This window comes from Gigantopelta aegis, chromosome 14 (assembly GCF_016097555.1).
Source record: "Gigantopelta aegis isolate Gae_Host chromosome 14, Gae_host_genome, whole genome shotgun sequence".
Taxonomy (NCBI): Eukaryota; Metazoa; Mollusca; class Gastropoda; order Neomphalida; family Peltospiridae; genus Gigantopelta; species Gigantopelta aegis.
Window position 1 is genome coordinate 3,024,746 of NC_054712.1, and position 20,708 is coordinate 3,045,453.

The 20,708-nt window shown below is 38.0% G+C and overlaps 1 protein-coding gene across 3 annotated transcripts in view; it reads right to left on the reverse strand.

Moving 5' to 3' along the window:
* Nucleotides 1-6,511: 6,511 nt before the first annotated feature.
* Nucleotides 6,512-20,708, reverse strand: part of LOC121388801 (protein broad-minded-like) — a 50,946-nt gene continuing 36,749 nt past the window's right edge. For all 3 annotated transcript variants that reach the window (XM_041520307.1, XM_041520305.1, XM_041520306.1), the window contains 8 exons: nt 19,729-19,848; nt 18,424-18,507; nt 16,940-17,009; nt 12,450-12,577; nt 11,701-11,855; nt 11,108-11,248; nt 8,930-9,118; nt 6,512-7,997 (listed from right to left, as the gene is read on the reverse strand). In XM_041520307.1, coding sequence (XP_041376241.1) covers nt 7,884-7,997; nt 8,930-9,118; nt 11,108-11,248; nt 11,701-11,855; nt 12,450-12,577; nt 16,940-17,009; nt 18,424-18,507; nt 19,729-19,848 — 1,001 coding nt within the window. In that variant the 3' untranslated portion in view covers nt 6,512-7,883. The remainder of the gene's footprint in view (nt 7,998-8,929; nt 9,119-11,107; nt 11,249-11,700; nt 11,856-12,449; nt 12,578-16,939; nt 17,010-18,423; nt 18,508-19,728; nt 19,849-20,708) is intronic.

Below are 20,708 nucleotides of genomic sequence, written 5' to 3' on the forward strand. Positions count from 1 at the left end.
TCACCAACTGACCACCCCCTTAAAACATATTGTCCAACAACATGTTACAATAGTTGTGAATTTTTCCTGGAGTCGGATTTCTTCTTCCATTTTTTAGTCTAATAATGAAATGTACATGTATTCTGTGTATATAGATTGACCCACTGTTAAAATATTTGGTTTTACAAATTATTCCGATAGTTTTGGTCGATGAAGACAAAGACTCTTTGTAATAACAGACATTTCACGGTGTCGGTACTCTCAGGACTGTGTCTGTAATGTGTTGTACACTCAGGACTGTGTCTGTCATGTGTTGTACACTCAGGACTGTGTCTGTCATGTGTTGTACACTCAGGACTGTGTCTGTCATGTGTTGTACACTCAGGACTGTGTCTGTGATGTGTTGTACACTCAGGACTGTGTCTGTAATGTGTTGTACACTCAGGACTGTGTCTGTAATGTGTTGTACATGTCATTTTAATCGATAAACACAAAGACTCTTTGTAATAACAGACATTTCATGGTGTCGGTATCCTCAGGACTGTGTCTGTAATGTGTTGTACACTCAGGACTGTGTCTGTGATGTGTTGTATACTCAGGACTGTGTCTGTAATTTGTTGTACACTCAGGACTGTGTTTGTGATGTGTTGTACACTCAGGACTGTGTCTGTGATGTGTTGTACACTCAACACTCAGGACTGTGTCTGTGATGTGTTGTACACTCAACACTCAGGACTGTGTCTGTGATGTGTTGTACACTCAACACTCAGGACTGTGTCTGTGATGTGTTGTACACTCAGGACTGTGTCTGTGATGTGTTGTACACTCAGGACTGTGTCTGTGATGTGTTGTACACTCAGGACTGTGTCTGTGATGTGTTGTACACGTCATTTTAATCACTGTTGACGAAGTCAGTTCTATTTTTCTTGTACTTGTAATTATTCTCACAAAATAGGAGATTATAATTATGTTACTGTTTAGTGTCTTCGTTTTTGTTTAACTACTGCTATCGAAGTCAGCCGTTCTACATTCACGGAACATTAGTTTGTTTCTAGTCAACTGAAAATTGATTATCAACTACTGTTTAATGTTTTAAAATATTGTGTAACCACCTCTGAATCTTGCGTTGCGAATCGTGACACGATACTGACAAAGTGTTGCCTGACATTACCATCTTTCCAGCAATCAGAAGTGCCAATATCTGTTCATTCATTGAATATTATCTAATATTCATTAATTTTGTTAAAATGATTGAATGACAAAATGAGTAATGGACTGTTGACAGTTGTAACACTTCATACAGTTATTACCATGCACAGATGGTACATAGTTATTACCAATACACAGAGGGTACACACAGTTATTACCATACACAGATGGTACATACAGTTATTACCATACACAGAGGATACAGTTATTACCATACACAGAGGGTACACACAGTTATTACCATACACAGATGGTACATACAGTTATTACCATACACAGAGGCTACATACAGTTATTACCATACACAGAGGGTACATACAGTTATTACCATACACAAAGGATACACAGTTATTACCATACACAGAGGCTACATACAGTTATTGCCATACACAGAGGGTACACACAGGTATTACCATACACAGGTATTACCATACACAGAGGCTATACACAGTTATTGCCATACACAGAGGGTAAACACAGGTATTACCATACACAGAGGCTACACAGTTATTACCATACACAGAGGGTACATACAGTTATTACCATACACAGAGGGTACACACAGTTATTACCATACACAGAGGGTACATAGTTATTACCATACACAGAGGATACACACAGTTATTACCATACACAGAGGGTACATACAGTTATTACCATACACAGAGGGTACACACAATTATTACCATACAGAGGGTACACACAATTATTACCATACACAGGGTACACACAGTTATTACCATACACAGAGGGTACATACAGCTGTTACCATACACAGATGGTACACACAGTTATTACCATACAGAGGGTACACACAGGTATTACCATACACAGAGGGTACATACAGTTATTACCATACACAGACGGTACACACAGGTATTACCATACACACGGTACACAGTTATTACCATACACACAGGGTACATACAGGTATTACCATACACACAGGGTACACACAGTTATTACCATACACACAGGGTACGCAGTTATTACCATACAAACAGGGTACACACAGTTATTACCATACCCAGAGGGTATATAGTTATTTCCATACACAGAGGGTACGTACAGTTATTACCATACACAGAGGGTACACACAGGTATTACCATACACAGAGGATACACACAGGTATTACCATACACAGAGGGTACACACAGGTATTACCATACACATAGGCTACATACATGTATTACCATACACAGAGGCTACATACAGGTATTACCATACACAGAGGCTACATACAGGTATTACCATACACAGAGGATACAATTATTACCATGCATAGAGGATACATACATGTATTACCATACACATAGGCTACATACAGGTATTACCATACACAGAGGCTACATACAGGTATTACCATACACAGAGGCTACATACAGGTATTACCATACACAGAGGCTACATACAGGTATTACCATACACAGAGGGTACACACAGGTATTACCATACACAGAGGCTACATACAGGTATTACCATATACCCACAGGGTACACACAGGTATTACCATACACACAGGGTACATACAGTTATTATCATACACAGAGGGTGGACGGTGATCCCAATATATGGTTTTAACTAAAAAGTTGATAAAAGTAGCCTATGCAAAATCAAAAGTTCATTTTGTATGCTTGTGTAAATTTTAATATTGTGAGCATCACCTTAAAAACAATTACGGGCTGAATTTACGAAGTCTTTATTTTTCAATGGCCTCATTCTCTGAATTATTTCCTGTCCCAAGCATCCCGTGTCCCAAAACTGGTACATCAGAGGTTGTGGTATGTGCTATCCTGTCTGGGAAGTTGCATATGAGAAATCCCTTGCTGCTAAGGGAAAAATGTAGGTTTCTTTTGACAGTGTGTCAGAAATTACCAAATGTTCGATTGCTTAATTACTTTAGTTGTTTGGTTAATCTGTTGAATTTTAATCCATATTTGTTGAACATTTTTAAAACATGAATTTTTATGATACTATACTACTGAAAAAGACCACTTGATGTTGCAATATCTCATCTTTCTTCAATGCACATTTCATTCACCATCAGATGACTGCGGTCAGCACGTGCCCAGGACAGGCGTGCGCTACAACAGCTTGCTCTCAATGTGCACGTTAAACACTCTGACCTGCCCCAATATTCCTTACAGGCAGCTGACCTATGTTCTCATGACTATGTATATATAATTGTCACGTGTTAAGCAACTGGTTTTCCTTCATTACCTTTCTTACATTTGGTATAGTGAAACCTCTCTAAACCGGACACCCACTGGAACCAAGTAAAAAAATTCAGTTTTAAGAGGTGTCCGGTTTAGAGAGGCTCTGTTCTGTGCTGATACTTAAAAAGGGACCATGAAAAATGTCCGGTTTTGAGGGAATTCAGTATAGAGGTTTCTGTTTTGAGACATTTCAGTGGATACATATATATAAATGATTATATACACAAAGAAACAAGTTAAGCACCCCCTGTATTTTTCACAACGACTTGTCTTACGAGGTTTGGCGTTTTGAAATTTTAATCATGATTATGAGAAGAATTCCAATATGCTGTATTTGAGCCAAAAACTGAGGCACAATAAGTATGGAGGTGCAGAGTCAGAAACACAAGTCAGCATCATGATTGATGATAAAAAATGTCATTTGAAGTTCACGGATGATATTCATGACAAAAATCATCAATAGTGGGTAAACCCGCCACGTGCCCGGATGACCGCTTCCACCCTTCGTCTCATCCCTCCAGTAAGTCGTCTGACCTGCTGCATGGGCAACTGCTGCCATTCTCGATGAACAGCTGCCTCTAATTGTGCCAGAGTCTGTACAGGTGGCATCAGTGCCTGTACTCGATGCCCCAAGATGTCCCAAACATGCTCTAGCGGGTTTAGGTCAGGACTCATGGCCGGCCAGGGCAGGGTCGTCACAGCTTCAGTTTGGAGAAAAGCTGTTACTGCTCGGGAACGATGTGGCCTAGCGTTGTCATATATGTACAGAGGTCTGGTGGCGAGTGGATGGTTGTCAAAATGCGGCACAACAACTGGTTGCAGGACGTTACGAATGTACCGATCACCATTGAGGTTGCCTTGGATGGCAACGAGATCCAGCTTACAATCATGTGACAGGCAACCCCAAACCAATACTGAACCTCCACCATACGGGGGTTGTAGGGCGTAAGTTCCTGGGAGTGTAGGCAGCATTTTTATGCCTCTAAACTCTCAATCGGCCATCTGTGACATGGAGCAGGAACCGGCTTTCGTCGGACCAATGGACCCTTCGCCAGAACCTCAGATTTCAACCTCTCTGGGCCAAACACCACGCTAAACGGCGTCTCTCGTGATGATCAGCAAGAAAGGGATGCTTGATGACCCTTCTGGCCTTCAATCCTCACTGTTCTGGCTGAAATCCGTCTTCAGAACAGGAGACGTAGCAAAGGGTTGATGACGTACGAGCCGAAGCAGGGCCCTGTGCTGTGATATCATGCGCGGTCTCCCTGACCGTGGGAGATCCTATACAGCATTGGTATGCCCGTGCTTTCGTATCAGTCTGCTGATTGCGGTGTAATGATACCCCAGTTGACGTCCTATACTTTTGAAGGTTATGCCGGTCGCATGCATACCAATAATACGCCATCTTTGGGCCTCTGATAACCATCGACGTGCCACAACGATTAGACTTCAACAATGCAAGACAGTGACATTAAATATCAACAATTGCAGTGTATTGATACTGCATTTTGAGCAAATCATGGGCAGCATGATGCATGTGCATGTCGTTCTGTTGTGGGATGTCACAGTTGTCATTGTACTCTCCTATTATTTCGATGGAACACCATTTTTGACATAATTGTCACGTAATTTGCAGTTTTTACAAATGGGGCTATTTCAATACTAATTATATCTAGGGGTTCTTAACTTGTTTCTTTGTATATATAAAACACCAAAAACATGTACACCAAAGGATTGTTCAAATATTTTGGCTTCTGTTGCGATATACATATTATGTGTTAAAATATATTATATACATATAGTTGTTGGTATAAATAATTCTATCCTTTTCTTATTTCTATTTTAAGCACTGTTTGTACTGTCACAGGCATCAGTGTGTGTGTGCGCACTCGGCCACCCCCTCCCTTCCTGGGCAATGTTTTTTTTTTAATGTTCATTCCAAACATATTTAATGAATTTTACCAATTAATCGCAGTCGCTGTACTGATCGACATTTGCTATTTTTAGCAAAATACATTAAACATGAGGTCACTGTCACAGACAAAATATTATGTTTTGTATCCTTGATGTTTAATGTTATCTTTACATTAATCCCACACTAGTTCACTCCCATCCCAATCCAGCCACCCACTTATTATTTGCTAGATCTGCCACTGGTAACCCCCCCCCCACACACACACACACACAATTATCTGTATCCTCTGATGCCTTTGACAGTTACAAATATGAGCAAAAATCAAATGTTAAATATATGCCATTTATTTTATATCTATTTATATTACTGTATCAAATAAAAAAGAAAAGAATCTGTATTTGTTTTATTTCCAAGTTATTACATTGTACAACATGTACACTTACATACAGATCAATATTATTACCTGACACTTGCATACAGATCAATATTATTACCTGACACTTGCATACAGATCAATATTATTACCTGACACTTACATACAGATCAATATTATTACCTGACAAACTGAAACTGGATGCAGATGTGCACATTGTATGTTAAAACAGATTACTACACTAAAAACTATACTAAAAGGCAAAATTTATTGTGACACACAAAAGACAAAGATAATTGATGACGAGTTTTTACTGCCATGTATGAAACATTATAACATGGAAAGAGAAATGTCCGAAGGAATGGAAACGAACAATAGTCCATGAAAAGGGTGCACCTGCCATATGCAAATGAGCCACATCACTAGAGGGGTTCCAGAACGAAGTTCACAGTCGGTAGCGAGTATTGATACAGACCTGGCACCGTTGTCTCATTGAGGCCACTAAATGCTGGAGAAAGTTCCTGGGAATGCCATTTCCCAGATGCTTGGTTCGGATTCATATGGTGTTTCTGTGGACGTTGAATTGACATGCGAGGTCCCATATTCAAACATCCCTATGAATTGCCATCTGTCATGTTCACTGAGGCGTGGCATGACAAAATTGCATCAAACAGTTCACTAATGGTGTTTTTCTGACTTCTGAAGGCTGCACAGAGTGACAATGATTTGCGACTGAATGTCTGGCCTTTTATGGTGAACACTGGACAGGATTTCTCCCAAATATTCCATGTTTCTTGCACAAAGCATGCAATCGCTGCAACAACTGCTTGGTTGCATTTCTTAGAGCTGTTTCATGCACATTTTCTCTGGTTTACATCCATAAATCCATTCACAAATTTATTACTCCAAACAATCCATGTCACAACTTTTGCCTTTTAGTATGTAAAATGGCATGAATAAAGTTGCATAATCCTACTGATTTTGATTTTGGAACCAAAAATATAGTTATTTAAATGGTTTTAAAAATAAAAAAGGATTAATCAAAGGGTATGGTATATACATAACGGTTCTTTGTTACTAAATGCAGGTCTTTAAGCAACTTCGTAGTATTGTTTATTCAATCAAAACTTTTGATGTGTTTGTAGATTGGCTTATTTTTTGCACAACGAATATCCAATAATTTTTTTTAATGTGTTTTGTTTTAGTTTTGAACAGTTTGACTAATCACATTTAAGATTACCATACAATAAAAAATATATTTTTGTACAAAGAGTAACCAATCAAAATGTCCATGTGTTCTGTTGTAGGTTTGGTACACAATTAGCCAATCAGATTTCACATTACAGATGAACAGGAAACATCCATTCACACGAAGAATATCCAACAAAAGGCTCTGTTGCATTTGTTTTATGTTGAATCATCAACCAATCCTAATTCAGGCCATCACTATTAAGAGTAGGGCATGCAGAAATGGCTCCCAATCCTTTTACATCACAGAAAGTATTGCTCCTATAGTCATATCAAAATGCATGGGGTATTTGGTGATGTTAGGAACTGCTGAACAATGGCTTAGTAACATTTAGTTCCCAATTCTGATACATCACAGACAGTAGGAACAGTGGCTTAGTAACATTTAGTTCCCGATTCTGTTACATCACAAACAGTAGGAACAGTGGCTTAGTAATGTTTAGTTCCCGATTCTGATACATCACAGACAGTAGGAACAATAGCTTAGTAACGTTTAGTTCCCGATTCTGTTGCATCACAGACAGTAGGAACAATGGCTTAGTAAGAGTTAGTTTCCAATTCTGATACATCACAGCCAGTAGGAACAATGGCTTAGTAATAGTTCCCGATTCTGATACATCACAGCCAGTAGGAGCCTGTAGTCATATCACACAATTCATGGGACATTTTATGTACTAATGAACTATGGCTTAGTAATACATGTAATTCGTTCCCGATTCTGATACACCAAAGACAGTAGGAACAATTGCTTAGTAATAATTCCCGATTCTGATATATCACAGACAGGAGCCTGTAGTCCTATCACACAATTCATGGGACATTTACGTACTACTGAAATATAGCTTAGTAATAGTTCCCAATTCTGATGCATCACATAATTAATAGAATCTATAGTGATATCACACAACTGATGGGACATTCTGTTATGTTACAACTGCTGATCTACGGCTTAGTAATATTCAGCATATCTGGCAATACAATTGTTCTGTATTTGCTTTCAAGTCTTTTCATAAACTCAAGATTGTCAGCAATGTGAAACTTTGAAATGGTTTCTTCCTGAAAGAGAAAAAGATAAACTTTTAATATATTTTTACATTTATATAAAAACAAAATCTATATTTAAAAACATGTCTATGGGAAAATGGGTCACAAGGGTTGTGTGTGTGTGTGTGTGTGTGTGTGTGTGTGTGTGGAATATGCTCTGAGGAATATGCCATGACAAACCTTGAGGAATATGCCATGACAAACCTTGAGGAATATGCTCTGAGGAATATGCCATGACAAACCTTGAGGAATATGCCATGACAAACCTTGAGGAATATGCCATGACAAATCTTGAAGAATGTACTGTGACAAACCTTTAGGAATATGCCGTGGCAACCTTGAGGAATATGTTGTGACAAACCTTGAGGAATGTACTCTGAGGAATATGCTGTGACAACCTTGATGAATATGCCATGAAAAACCTTGAGGAATCTACCCTGAGGAATATGTTGTGACAACCTTGAGGAATATGCCATGACAAACCTTGAGGAATATGCTGTGACAAACCTTGAGGAATATGCCATGACAAATCTTGAAGAATGTACTGTGACAAACCTTGAGGAATATGCTTTGACAAACCTTTAGGAATATGTTGTGACAAACCTTGAGGAATGTACCCTGAGGAATATGCTGTGACAAACCTTGAGGAATATGTCATGACAACCTTGAGGAATATGCCGTGACAAACCTTGAGGAATGTACCTTGAGGAATATGCCATGACAAACCTTGAGGAATGTACCCTGAGGAATATGTTGTGACAACCTTGAGGAATATGCTGTGACAAACCTTGAGGAATCTACCCTGAGGAATATGTTGTGACAACCTTGAGGAATATGCCTGGACAAACCTTGAGGAATATGCTGTGACAAACCTTGAGGAATATGCCCTGACAAACCTTGAGGAATATACCCTGACAAACCTTGAGGAATATGCTGTGACAAACCTTGAGGAATATGAGGAGGTCCTGAGTCTGCATGTGGCGGAGGATGTCCTGCTGGAGGTGGCTGAAGATGGCGACACACGTGTACACCTGGTAATCGACGCCGAGGATCACGCACGTGCAGATGTAGTGGCTGATGTCCATCCAGTCGAGGTAGTTCCAGAAACACTGCTTCAACCAGTGCACACAGATCTACAATTACATATCTATATACAGTTAACGTTTTATATGTAAACTAGGTGTAATCCGTGATTAGCACGGGGACCTTTAGATGGGGTGGTGGTGGTCTTACACTGGACCGGCTATATACACAGCCACTGTGTTTATAGCTACTTCTATGTTAAGTGACAAAGATGGTGGCTTCCATTGCCATTGTATTTTTTGAATTCATCTCTACACAGGGATAGAACGTAGCTCAATGGTAAAATGTTAGCCTGATGCACGGTTGGTCTGTGATCGATCCCCGTCAGTGGGTCCATTGGGCTATTTCTTGTTCCAGCCAGTGCACCAAGACTGGTATATCAAAGGCCTTGGTATGTTCTATCCTGTTTGTGGGATGGAGAAAATAAAACAGCCCTTGCTAATATTGAAAATGTTTTGTGAATTTCCACACTAAATGTTATATGTCAAAATTACCAAATGTTTGACATTCAATAGCCGATAATTAATAAATCAATGTGTTCTACTGGTGTCGTTTAACAAAACAAATTCTTTTTTTCATCTCTGTACACAATATTTAACACCATGTGTGTACAGTGATAGATTGAACCTGAGTGCAAATAGAAATAACAATACAATGTTTATTTTTAACCAACATCTTCAAAACTTTTACAAGAATTTTTGTCTTAAATGTTATCATTCTTTAAAGGGACACACCCTAGTTACGGCTAGTTGTTAACCATTACGGCATTGTTTTTCGCTATTAAACCCATTTTTTCACAAATAAAATCGCACTTTACTTACCGTTTATTATTTAGAATATACATTTCCATTCACCTGAAGGGTTTTTTGGTAAATCGCACGCACGTCTGAGAAAAAAACGTTGAGCAGACAAGGTCTAATCTATTTTTAGAGGGGATATTTCCATTTCAATGTCACAGACGTTGATATATCACGTGACCGTTATCATTTTGGTTCGGTTTGTTTTCTCGTGCACGGTTCGCGAAATCAACATCCGATTTGTTGTTCATTTGTGAGATTTTTCTTCACAGTTCGTGAACATTTTCAGTAACAATAAAGTTCAGACAAGTAAGTATCTCAATACAAAACGTTACAAACCCTTAAAACCAATAATTTTGCTAAGTCTTACAATATCTGGAGAAGGGATACAACCAGGACAGAACAGCTGGAACATGTCCAGGAGAGGTGAAAGAAACGCACCCCAAGTCTGTGAAATTTGTAGTGAAGTAGGCATTGTTGTGCTTCGAGCGACATCTACCGGTGACATCAGAATACTAACTTTCAAAATTATTTCAAACAATTGGGACATGGGGATTCCCATGGTATTTTTCGATATAAAACCTGCTTTTTCACTCCATTTGATAAAAACGTGATCCAAGTGTGTTACAGGTTTGTAGATTAACCAAATTATAATTTATTTTCGCTGGATGGAACTAGGATGTGTGGCTTTAATGTGTTTTAGATCGAGTATGGTCTAAAATGTGGATTGTGGATGATATATTTAGGACATATTCACAGCCATCATTTCCATGAGGGTACAAAAACTGCATTCTTTTTACGTATGCACCTCCTACAAGTGGACATCAAAAATGTTGATTTCGTAATGAATTTTTTTATTAATATATATATATATATATATATATATATATATATATATATGCATATGCATATGCATATGCATATGCATATACACATACACATACACATACACACAGTTGAATCACATTGGCTCGAATGTCGTCGGTGCTCGAGAAAGTGTTCGACCCATCATGTAGTTCAACTTAACCATTCGGTCAACATTGTGTAAGTGTAACTCAGGACTTTGTTTTTGGTTCAAGCATTGTGATGTATTCGACCCATCTGACTTCAACCTGAGATTCCACTGTATTTTTAAAGTGTACACTGGCATTAACCCTCTCTCCAACATCAAATAGTTTGTACACTTGTGAAAATAGTGATAATTATAAACGGCCCAGTTATTACCCTATCTCCTCAACAAACCTGAGCTGGGGTGTATCCGGACATTTTGAAAGCAGATGCCACAAGAGGGAGCTCCGTCTGCAGGATGAACTCGATGTAGTGAGCGGTGCTCGAGAAAACTGGAGGTATCCCGCTGTTCATCATGGCAGATGGCAGATGTACCTGGCAGGGAAATAAAATTACAAACATGAGGAAAGTTAAGAATTTATCAGGTACCTGAGAAAACTATCTGAAAGAGTAACTCTAGAGTTATGGAAAAATTATAAATATTCCACAATTCATCACAGCTAAGTATCAGATACTAAAGGACACTATCTGTATCTGTAATGGGTAACACTCTATAGTGCTAAAAAAAACTGGAAGTACTTTATCGTTAATTACGGCTGGGCGCCGATGCACCAAGCAAGAAAATCAAGTTCAGTTTATAAAAACCTGGAGGAAAGTTCATCTGAAGAAGTGACGGTTTTACTACTTTTTCTTATGCATAACTGACTGGAGAAAACCAAACTCGGATTTTAAATGAAAGAACACCTGGGAAAACATATTGGCTTTCCACTGAAGACTTTTTTTTTAACTAATCACTATTATAGTAACAATGTCATGGTGAGACTTACTGATGCATGCAGTCTGGCCATCCACAAGTAGCCAGATGTACCGAGGGATGAAAACTTTAACAGGAACTTCCACGTTCGATTGAGGTTTCCATTAAACAGGAGGAAGATGGTCGCAACGAACCAATCGAACCCTGGATAGCTGCCAGATGTGTAGCCTGTTTCAGCAATTAAGGTTAAAATATGTTGTTGTTTTTAATATAGAAAGAACAAAATCAAAACTAGTTGTGGAGTGCAAATACTTGTAGAGCCTGGGTGATTGTAATAATCAGGTAAAGACCAAGGACTTTAAAAACTGTTAATACATTAAAAAACAAGTATTACAGCTGTGCTACAAATAAGGATCACTGCCTAAAAGGAAGGCATCATGCAACATTTGATGGCATGACTGGTGGGGTGGTGGGGCATAGAATATTTTGGGCCATCATAAGGTTATTACAATGTGCTACATGTACATATGATTATTTCAGAATACCAAATTGGAATCCAGAGCAATGCCATCAAACTAAACCTAAAGCTGAATTAACCAAAATTATATCCACCCTGTCCAGGTTAAAAGTTGAATTAATAATTACACAGACATTAGTGTGTGTCTGTGTGTGTGGAGAATGGTTGCTCTAGCAATTTTAGTTTTTTAATGTATATTCTGCGGAAGCATGACTGGACCCCCATCCCCCTCCAGAACCTCCGCTCACCACAGGTTAGACCCGAGGTGGGGGATGGTGTCTGCTTGTTAATGCTGACAAGGATACGAAGAGTGGTCTTGGCTCTGCCCGCCTTGTGCTGCTGTTTAAGGAAACATCCCGTCTGTTTTAACAGCTGACTCAGACTGTCTGTAGCCTCGGCCGACGTGTTGATCACCTTTAGGTGAATCCCGTACCTCAAATACAAACATCAACGTGAATCCCATACCTCAAATACAAACATCAACATGAATCCCGTACCTCAAATACAAACATCATAGTGAATCCTGTACCTCAAATACAAACATCATAGCGAATCCTGTACCTCAAATACAAACATCAACAATAATCCCATACCTCAAATACAAACATCAACGTGAGATCTGGTACTTCAAATACAAACATCAACGTGAATCCCATACTTCAAATACAAACATCAACGTGAGATCTGGTACTTCAAATACAAACATCAACGTGAATCCTGTACCTCAAATACAAACATCAACGTGAATCCTGTACCTCAAATACAAACATCAATGTGAATCCCATACCTCAAATACAAACATCAATGTGAATCCCATACATCAAAGACAAACATTATAGTGAATCCCATACATCAAATACAAACATCATAGTGAATCCCGTACCTCAAATACAAATATTAATGTGAATCCTGTACCTCAAATATAAACATCAACGTGAATCCTGTACATCAAATACAAACATAGTGAATCCCATACCTCAGATACAAACATAGTGGATCCCATACCTCAAATACAAACATCATAGTGAATCCCATACCTCAAATACAAACATCAACGTGAATCCCATACCTCTAATGCAAATATCAGTGTGAATCCCATACCTCAAATACAAACACAGTGAATCCCGTACATCAAATACAAACATCAACGTGAATCCGGTACTTCAAATACAAACAACGTGAATCCCATACTTCAAATACAAACATCAACGTGAGATCCGGTACTTCAAATACAAACATCAACGTGAATCCTGTACCTCAAATACAAACATCAACGTGAATCCTGTACCTTAAATACAAACATCAATGTGAATCCCATACCTCAAATACAAACATCAATGTGAATCCCATACATCAAAGACAAACATTATAGTGAATCCCATAAATCAAATACAAACATCATAGTGAATCCCATACCTCAAATACAAATATTAATGTGAATCCCGTACCTCAAATATAAACATCAACGTGAATCCTGTACATCAAATACCTACATAGTGAATCCCGTACCTCAAATACAAACATAGTGAATCCCATACCTCAAATACAAACATCATAGTGAATCCCGTACCTCAAATACAAACATCAACGTGAATCCCATACCTCTAATGCAAATATCAGTGTGAATCCCATACCTCAAATACAAACACAGTGAATCCCGTACATCAAATACAAACATCAATGTGAATCCGGTACTTCAAATACAAACATCAACGTGAATCCCATACTTCAAATACAAACATCAACGTGAATCCTGTACTTCAAATACAAACATCAACGTGAATCCTGTACCTCAAATACAAACATCAACGTGAATCCTGTACCTCAAATACAAACATCAATGTGAATCCCATACCTCAAATACAAACATCAATGTGAATCCCATACATCAAATACAAACATCATAGTGAATCCCATACCTCAAATACAAATATTAATGTGAATCCCGTACCTCAAATATAAAAATCAACGTGAATCCTGTACATCAAATACAAACATAGTGAATCCCGTACCTCAAATACAAACATAGTGAATCCCATACCTCAAATACAAACATAGTGAATCCCATACCTCAAATACAAACATAGTGAATCCCATACCTCAAATACAAACATCATAGTGAATCCCATACCTCAAATACAAACATAGTGAATCCCATACCTCAAATACAAACATCAGTGAATCCCGTATCTCAAATACAAACATCAATGTGAATCCCATACCTCAAATACAAACATCATAGTGAATACGTACCTCGAATACAAACATCAATGTCATGGTGAATCCGTACCTCAAACACAAACATCATAGTGAATCCCATAGCTTAAACACAAATATCAACAATTTCACGGTGGATCCCGTACCTCAAATACAAACATCATAGTGAATCCCGTAGGTCAAATACAATCATAGTGAATCCCGTACCTCAAATACAAACATCATAGTGAATCCTGTAGGTCAAATACAATCATAGTGAATCCCGTACCTCAAATACAAACATCATATTGAATCACATAGGTCAAACACAAATATCAACAATTTTATGGTGGATCATGTATCTCAAATACAAACATAGTGAATCCGTACCTCAAATACAAACATCAACGTCATGGTGAATCCGTACCTCAAATACAAACATCATAGTGAATCACATAGGTCAAACACAAATATCAACAATTTTATGGTGGATCATGTACCTCAAATACAAACATCATAGTGAATCCGTACCTCAAATACAAACATCAACGTCATGGTGAATCCGTACCTCAAATACAAACATCAACGTGAATCCCGTACCTCAAATACAAACATCATAGTGAATCCCGTAGGACAAATACAATCATAGTGGATCCCGTACCTCAAATACAAACATCATAGTGAATCCGGTACTTCAAATACAAACATCATAGTGAATCCCATACTTCAAATACAAATATCAATGTGAATCCCGTACCTCAAATACAAACATCATAGTGAATTTGGTACTTCAAATACAAACATCATAGTGAATCCGGTACTTCAAATACAAACATCATAGTGAATCCGGTACTTCAAATACAAACATCATAGTGAATCCCATACTTCAAATACAAACATCATAGTGAATCCCGTACCTCAAATACAAACATAGTGAATCCCATACATCAAATAGAAACATCATAGTGAATCCCGTACCTCAAATACAAACATCATAGTGAATCCCGTACCTCAAATACAAACATCATAGTGAATCCCATACTTCAAATACAAACATCATAGTGAATCCCGTACCTCAAATACAAACATCATAGTGAATCCCGAAGGACAAATACAATCATAGTGGATCCCGTACCTCAAATACAAACATCATAGTGAATCCAGTATCTCAAACACAAATATAAACAATTTCATGGTAGATCCCGTACCTCAAACACAAACACAAACAATATCATAGTGGAACACACATCTTCATTATCGTTAATCTGCTTTCACTTGTTAGATATGTTTTGAAACAACTTGTTATAAATAAATGGTATCTAACAATCATTCATATAGTATTCTCTATTTATTGTAGTATCAAAAACATTATAAATACATATACAGAGGTTATTACCCTCATATGTTTCGATATCATCAATATCACATAGTATAATTAATTACAAAGTTATCAATTTCTGAAAGTATGTGACCTGAAAAATATCACATACTTTTAATATCATGGATATGCTACCTATTATATGATTAATTAATATATTTCTCTATTAATATGTTCAAATAGTAAAGTATACACTATATGATATGTATGCTTACCATAGTAAAATATATACTATATGGTATGTATGCTTACCATTACCACAGTAAAGTATACACTGTATGGTATGTATGCTCACCACAGTAAAGTATACACTGTACGGAATGTATGCTCACCACAGTAAAGTATACACTGTATGGTATGTATGATTACCATTACCACAGTAAAGTATACACTGTACGGTATGTATGATCACCACAGTAAAGTATACACTGTATGGTATGTATGATTACCACAGTAAAGTATACAATGTATGGTATGTGTGATCACCACAGTAAAGTATACACTATACAGTATGTATGATTACCACAGTAAAGTATACATTGTACGGCATGTATGCTCACTAAAGTAAAGTATACACTATATGGTATGTATGCTTATCACAGTAAAGTATACACTGTACGGTATGTATGCTTACCACAGTAAAGTATACACTGTACGGTATGTATGCTCACCACAGTATACACTGTACGGTATGTATGCTCACCACAGTAAAGTATACACTGTACGGTATGCATGCTCACCACAGTATTGTATACACTGTACGGTATGCATGCTCACCACATTAATGTATACACTGTACGGTATGCATGCTCACCACAGTAATGTATACACTGTACGGTAGACATGCTCACCACAGTATTGTATACACTATACGGTATGCATGCTCACCACAGTAATGTATACACTGTACGGTAGACATGCTCACCACAGTAATGTATACACTGTACGGTATGCATGCTCACCACAGTAATGTATACACTGTACGGTATGCATGCTCACCACAGTAATGTATACACTGTACGGTATGTATGCTTACCACAGTAATGTATACACTATATGGTATGTATGCTTACCACAGTAAAGTATACACTGTATGGTATGTATGTTTACCACAGTAAAGTATACACTGTATGGTATGTATGTTTACCACAGTAAAGTATACACTGTATGGTATGTATGTTTACCACAGTAAAGTATACACTATATGGTATGTATGCTCACCTGACTGCTACTTTAATACCAAGCTGCTGCAGGGGAGATAACACAAACTTCTTCACGGAAGATTCATTTTCTGGCAGGGAAACAAACATATGTCATTTATTGTGTGATTGAAATCATGTGAAAATACCTGTCATAGAAAGTACAATCAAACAGAAATCAATTAACATTTTAACATTTTATTGTGTCAAGATAATTGTCATAGAAACTACAGTGAAAGAAATATTGTGTGATAAATATTCTGGAAACTGACCTGAGAACTCGAGCAGTGGAAATATTGCATCTTCTGGCATCTGACTTAGATAAATATCCTAGTAACTAACCTGAGAACTGGAGCAGTGGAAATATCACATCTTCTGGCATCTATCTTAGATAAATATCCTAGTAACTAACCTGAGAACTCGAGCAGTGAAAATATGGCATCTTCTGGCATCTGACTTGGATAAATATCCTAGTAACTAACCTGAGAACTCGAGCAGTGGAAATATCACATCTTCTGGCATCTGACTTAGATAAATATCCTAGTAACTAACCTGAGAACTCGAGCAGTGAAAATATGGCATCTTCTGGCATCTATCTTAGATAAATATCATAGTAACTAACCTGAGAACTCGAGCAGTGGAAATATCACATCTTCTGGCATCTGACTTTGATAAACCGGCCTCGGTGGCATCATGGCAGGCCATCGGTCTACAGGCTGGTAGGTACTGGGTTCGGATCCCAGTCGAGGCATGGGATTTTTAATCCAGATACCGACTCCAAACCCTGAGTGAGTGCTCCGCAAGGCTCAATGGGTAGGTGTAAACCACTTGCACCGACCAGTGATCCATAACTGGTTCAACAAAGGCCATGGTTTGTGCTATCCTGCCTGTGGGAAGCGCAAATAAAAGATCCCTTGCTGCTAATCGGAAGAGTAGCCCATGTAGTGGCGACAGCGGGTTTCCTCTCAAAATCTGTGTGGTCCTTAACCATATGTCTGACGCCATATAACCGTAAATAAAATGTGTTGAGTGTGTCGTTAAATAAAACATTTCTTTCTGACTTAGATAAATATCCTAGTAACTAACCTGAGAACTCGAGCAGTGGAAATATGGCATCTTCTGGCATCTGACTTAGATAAATAGCCTAGTAACTAACCTGATAACTGGAGCAGTGGAAATATGGCATCTTCTGGCATCTGACTTAGATAAATAGCCTAGTAACTAACCTGAGAACTGGAGCAGTGGAAATATGGCATCTTCTGGCATCTCACTTAGATATATATCCTAGTAACTAACCTGAGAACTGGAGCAGTAGAAATATGGCATCTTCTGGCATCTGACTTAGATAAATAGCCTAGTAACTAACCTGAGAACTGGAGCAGTGGAAATATGGCATCTTCTGGCATCTGACTTAGATAAATATCCTAGTAATTAACCTGAGAACTGGAGGAGTGGAAATATGGCATCTTATGGCATCTGACTTAGATAAATATCCTAGTAACTAACCTGAGAACTCGAGCAGTGGAAATATCGCATCTTCTGGCATCTGACTCAAGGCCTGGACACTCTGTTCCAACAGCTGTTGAAGTACTGAAACATCAGAAAACATTCTTAATGGTCAACAGCTGTTTAAAATGAACGGAATATTTGCTTAACAACAGCACGTTTTAAACTATGGCTGTTTGGTGTCTCACATATTGTTACTTCAACACTCAGTTGAAAGAGAAAGAGAGGAAAGCTGCTGGCACCACATACATGTAGGCTACTCCTAAAACTAATCGGCATGCAATTACAGCCTGTCAGACCTCAAGCGAACATTCTACCACTGCTACTTCTTGACCACTCGACTGAATTAGGCCATGACCACTCGGCTGAATTGGGCCTTGACCACTGGACTGAATTAAGCCTTGTCCACTGGACTGAATTGGGCCTTGACAACTCGACTGAATTAAGCCTTGTCCACTGGACTGAATTGGGCCTTGACAACTCGACTGAATTAAGCCTTGTCCACTGGACTGAATTAGGCCTTGACCACTGGACTGAATTAGGCCTTGACCACTGGACTGAATTAGGCCTTGTCCACTGGACTGAATTAGGCCTTGACCACTGGACTGAATTAGGCCTTGACCAATAGACTGAATTATGCCTTGACCACTGGATTGAATTAGGCCTTGACCACTGGACTAAATTAGGCCTTGACCACTGGACTGAATTAGGCAGCGTTTGCACAGTGCTAGATTAATAGAATCTATCACCGTTGTGAGGTATAGATAAGGCTATTCCAACCCGTGGGACAAAATGTTTTTTGTGAGGGCCGAGGTTTACCGAGACCTTTACCTAAACATTTTGTCCCGAGGGTTGGAATTGTCTTATCTATACCTCACATCGGTGATTGATTCTTTTTCTTTCCCCATTTAATTACAGTAACAAAACATTAATTTTGTAAGCTACGGTCTGTTTATTGTAGAACGATTCGTATACATTTCACCTGCCGACTCATTTAATCATACAAGGAAAAATATAGCCCACCTTATGCAACGACATAAATATGTAATGTTCAACTTGCCAATAAATATAAAGATTTATCTAGCCCTAGGGTCAGACAGACTTTTCTAGCACCGTGCAAAACCTGGATAAACCTGTCCAGTGGGCAAGAAAAATGTGTCTGGCCCTCTAGTGCTAGACAAATGTTAAATATGCCTGACCTCATAACTCATCTTTTTCAGAATTCTGTGGAATTACTTATTCCACAAGTTGCCGAGGCTGGTAGTGTGCTGTAGGCTTTAGTGTAAGAAATAAAACTCAACTCACAGGTGCCTTTCGCCTGGTCGGGATTAGTTGTGAGAAATTTAGAGTACAGTCCCCTTGCTTTCTCTATCCATGATGCTTTCTTTTCAACCTTCTGAGACAGGAATTTGCTCAGTTCGTTATCTGAAAAATCAACAAGTCACTAATCACATAAAATAACATGTATCAAAAGTATCAACCATAAAATGAAAATTAGTTAGCAACTTCACTAGAAAACAGTTTAGAATAACATACTTATTGAACCATGAAACCTATTTTTGATAAAGTACTTGATAAAGCTATAGACACAAAATTTCATCTGGAAAACTATATGTGGAACAGATAGAGATGAAATCTATAGTCCCCTCCAGGTGGACCAGTATAGGGAACTAATAAGAAAATAACTAAGACACTGAATTTATTCAGGTAACAAGGTGGCATTCATACATTATCACATTATCACTCTCGGACAAGATGAACAGAAAGATCAACAAGAAGATCTAAATATTGTCTTTAATAATTACAATTTGGTAAATGTTTTCTCAAACTCTAAATTAAAGCTTATAAGGTTATCAAAAATAATTTTTATAATGACAATTTAAAAGAACAGGGGCCTAATTCACAAAGGTCTCTTAGGCTCTGCTAGACCACAAAGCATCCTCTTTGCAAGTCTTTTAGCATTACACTGTGAGATCACAAAGTTGCGAGAGTTTAGTGAATTAGGCCCCTGGTATAAAGACCATAGTCTTAAAAAAATTTAAACTTAATTATTTTATATTTAAAAAACAAAACAATGAAATAACATGAAAGAAAAAGCAAAACAAAAGTAAGATTTGTTTTTAAGACAATTTCAAAGGATTATGTCTGGATGATATTACTATATATTTTAAGTTTAACCCAATGTATTAACTACATATTAATAATCAATATTTATCAATTACATATTTCTAAAATGACGTCATTTCCGTCATCTCCTAGTTATGTTTGAAACATTTTGACACAGT